Here is a 3826-nt window from a genome sequence, read left to right on the forward strand (position 1 = left end):
CCACTGAGTTTTGACCCAGACTTCCCAAATCATCTTTGGGGGCCCGTTTTTTTCTACTCATAGGCCATGAAAGATTCACCCCCTACCATCAGATGAATTATACATCCAAGCGTTGCTTATTTCACCCGTGTGGTCTCCATCGCTCCGCAACCTTGTCTCTCCGTTTCTCGTGCACGGCAAAATCCTGAGTGCTGATTTTTTAGAGGAGCGTGAAAATTGGAAACTCGTGCGAGATAAAACTAACTCTCAGGATTTTGAATGTGTAGAAGACGCATTGTTCCTTTCAGCCACAGGAGCGAAAATGCGATTCATATCTGATAATATGAGCGCCAAGATATGAGGCAGAAAACCAATATGCTATTCCGGCGCAGATGGAATTGTACGTTATGAATAGTGCAGCGTATCATGAATGATGGAATGTGGCATATTTGCCGTATATTGTATGTATTGTTGTCATGATAGAGGTGAAAGCGTGCCGTTTTCTAAATAAATTATGACACCTGTGTCATTGAATAGCCAGTTCACCTCAGTCTGTTGAATGCGCACGCACGTCACGGTCCACACACACACACACACACACACACACACACACACACACACACACACACACACACACACACACACACACACACACACACACACACACACACACACACACACACACACACACACACACACACACACACACACACACACACACACACACACACACACACACACACACACACAGAAGGATTTCCATAAAATATGGATGAGTTTAAGTTTGAAATCTTATCTTCATATAATTGACGTCATTAATTTGTGACCATAGGTCACAGTTTCAGTGATGTAAATAGGTTTTCAATGTAATGAGTCCCGGGATGCAGGGGTGGTCTTTTAGATGAGTCCCAGGGACATTTGATGAGTCCCACTTCAGCAACGTTTAATAGTCATATTTTGCCATTTTTACAAATTGTAGCATTTAACTCCCATTTCATTTTATATGGTTATAATGTGGTATTCATGTAGAAAACGAAGAAGAAAGTATTATTATAACTAAAGCTAGCAAAATAAATTAGAATAAATAAATAAAAGCTCTACATTTATACTACATACATATTTCATATGATTTTGGCTATATGAAATCTATAATAATTCTGCCAGTTTTAACTGTTAATAAAATGTTATGTTGTTTTCATTACACATTACACAATACATACAAAATAAAAATGAATGCTACAAAACTAACCTGGAGATTAAGTAGAAGCAGTCATGAAGGAGGTAGGCTGTGCACATCATCATCATTAGCAGATGATGATGATGTTAGATTTAGAAAATAGGGTTGCTAATATCTTCTGTTGCCTTGCAGTTGGCTTTGGCACTTCTTTTTTGGGGGGGTGGGGTGGGGGGGCATGTTAATCTGTGGTGGCACCGGTCCACAACGCACAACATACAACAGTGTCGGCGTTTGTTACACAATGTGTGTTTCCCATTCAATCGGGTCTACTCGTTTGTCATGCTCAAAAATGTTCCCCTGTCTTTCTGTCGGAGGCAGCGCCGTGTAGATGAGAGAGTTGCGACAACTCCGTTCACTGTTTATTCACGGAGCTTCATGAGTCACTGAACAGTGTGTTGTCGTCACTCTCTCTCTCTAAACGGCTCTGGTCTCCAGGCTGCGCTCTGAGCAAGATGGCGGCGCTCGTCAGACTGTGTTGTTGTTAGAAACTAGTGGTTCTACAACGATTCCTACGTGGATTTTATCATTTATAATGTAGGATGAGGTCGCATGCGGCCGTGCAAAATGATCGTGTCCGTAGGTTATTTATTGTTTTACCGCTTTTTTCCCCCCACGATTTATTTCTCTTTTCCACGTGGATTATTATTACTGTACTCAGCATGTACACGCATCCCATGGACGCAGAGGTTGTTAGTCTATTGCTGCCCAAAACTATAAAGTGCGTTTTGGGACGCAAAACGCACCCTAGTTACATCACTGCAGTTTTCTATGAAAACCTGCATTTCCCGTCAGTCGTTCGGTTGGTCACACCTTGTGACATCACGCCTCGTGACATCACGCCTCCATATATGGCCGTATCCATATATGAAGCTCATCAAACCCTAGATAACCATACATGGAGAAGACTCACCTAGATCTGCATATATGGAGCCGGTCAGCAACTCTACATCATCATACCTCATCATACCTCATCAAACCCTGTACACTCAAGACACTGCCCCGCTGCCACCCTTAGATCTCCGTATATGGAGCTGACCATTCCATTATGTTGATCTGACCTCATCACACCCTGTACACTCAAGACACGCTCCATATATGACCATATATGACCAGTACAGAATTCATTCCTAAATATGTTGATCTTGATGTTGATGAATACAGGCTCTGTTTCTAGATCCCCCTGAACGGGGGTCTTATTCCATTCCCTGTAATTCTACTTTTGGTCACCCCAGGCATAACCATATATGGTCATCGTATATATATTATGACATCATATATGAGCGACATCACAAAGTCCGATATAAAAGTTCTCATATCCCCCAGTCTGCTATCAAGCAGCATCACAATCGCCCAGGCTTTCTCAGCCCTCGAGAGAAAACAACAAAATGCGTAACATCAAGATCTTCAGCGGCAGCTCGCACCCCGACCTGGCGACGAGGATCGCCGAGCGCCTGGGCCTGCCGCTGGGCAAGGTGGTCACCAAGAAGTTCAGCAACGGCGAGACGTGCGTGGAGATCGGCGAGAGCGTGCGCGAGGAGGACGTGTTCATCGTGCAGAGCGGCGGCAGCGGGCCCGTCAACGACCACCTGATGGAGCTGCTCATCATGATCCACGCCTGCAAGATCGCCTCGGCGTTGCGCGTCACCGCCGTGCTGCCCTGCTTCCCGTACGCCCGGCAGGACCGCAAGGACCGCAGCCGCGCGCCCATCACCGCCAAGCTGGTGGCCAACATGCTGTCGGGCGCCGGTGCCGACCACATCATCACCATGGACCTGCACGCCTCGCAGATCCAGGGCTTCTTCGACATCCCCGTGGACAACCTGTACGCCGAGCCCGTGGCGCTGCGTTGGATCAAAGAGAACGTGGCCGAGTGGCGCACCTGCGTGGTGGTGTCTCCGGACGCCGGCGGCGCCAAACGCGTCACCAGCATCGCCGACAGCCTCAACGTGGACTTCGCGCTCATCCACAAGGACCGCAAGCGCGCCAACGAGGTGGAGCGCATGGTGCTGGTGGGCGACGTGGCCGGCCGTGTGGCCGTGCTGGTGGACGACATGGCCGACACGTGCGGCACCCTCTGCCACGCCGCCGGGAAGCTGGCGGAGGCCGGCGCCGCCAAGGTGTACGCCATGGTGACGCACGGCGTGCTCTCGGGCCCCGCCGTGGCCCGCCTCAACCAGGCCAGCCTGCTGGAGGCGCTGGTGGTCACCGACACGGTGCCGCAGGAGGACAACGTCCGGGAATGTCCCAAGATCCAGGTGATGGACGTGTCCATCATGCTGGCCGAGGCCATCCGGAGGACGCACAACGGAGAGTCAGTGTCGCACCTCTTCAACAACGTGCCTCTGTGAACATGGAAGACTTTTCATCTGCATGTTAACATAGAAGACTTTCTCACATGTTCATCTGCATTCCTCTGTGAACATAGAAGCATTCATCCACGTCAGTGTTTATTTCATCGACTACGACTATGATGAAAAATGTTCGACTATACCTGTTCTCACTGAGGAGAACACACACACACACACACACACACACACACACACACACGTAACGCCCAGGATTCGAACTCGGGTCTCCCACGTGAAAGTCCAACATCTTAACCACTAGACC

The 3826-nt window shown here is 48.6% G+C and overlaps 1 protein-coding gene across 1 annotated transcript; it reads left to right on the plus strand.

The window, feature by feature from the left end:
- Positions 1-2601: 2601 nt before the first annotated feature.
- Positions 2602-3564, plus strand: LOC310867744 (ribose-phosphate pyrophosphokinase 1-like; the record flags this gene model as incomplete). Its single annotated transcript, XM_083777864.1, has 1 exon — positions 2602-3564. One exon carries the CDS (start codon positions 2602-2604, stop codon positions 3562-3564), a length of 963 nt encoding a protein of 320 aa, XP_083633990.1.
- Between the last annotated feature and the right edge of the window lie 262 nt (positions 3565-3826).

Source organism: Protomyctophum parallelum (assembly GCF_964188405.1).
Source record: "Protomyctophum parallelum genome assembly, chromosome: 1".
NCBI classification, from domain to species: domain Eukaryota; kingdom Metazoa; phylum Chordata; class Actinopteri; order Myctophiformes; family Myctophidae; genus Protomyctophum; species Protomyctophum parallelum.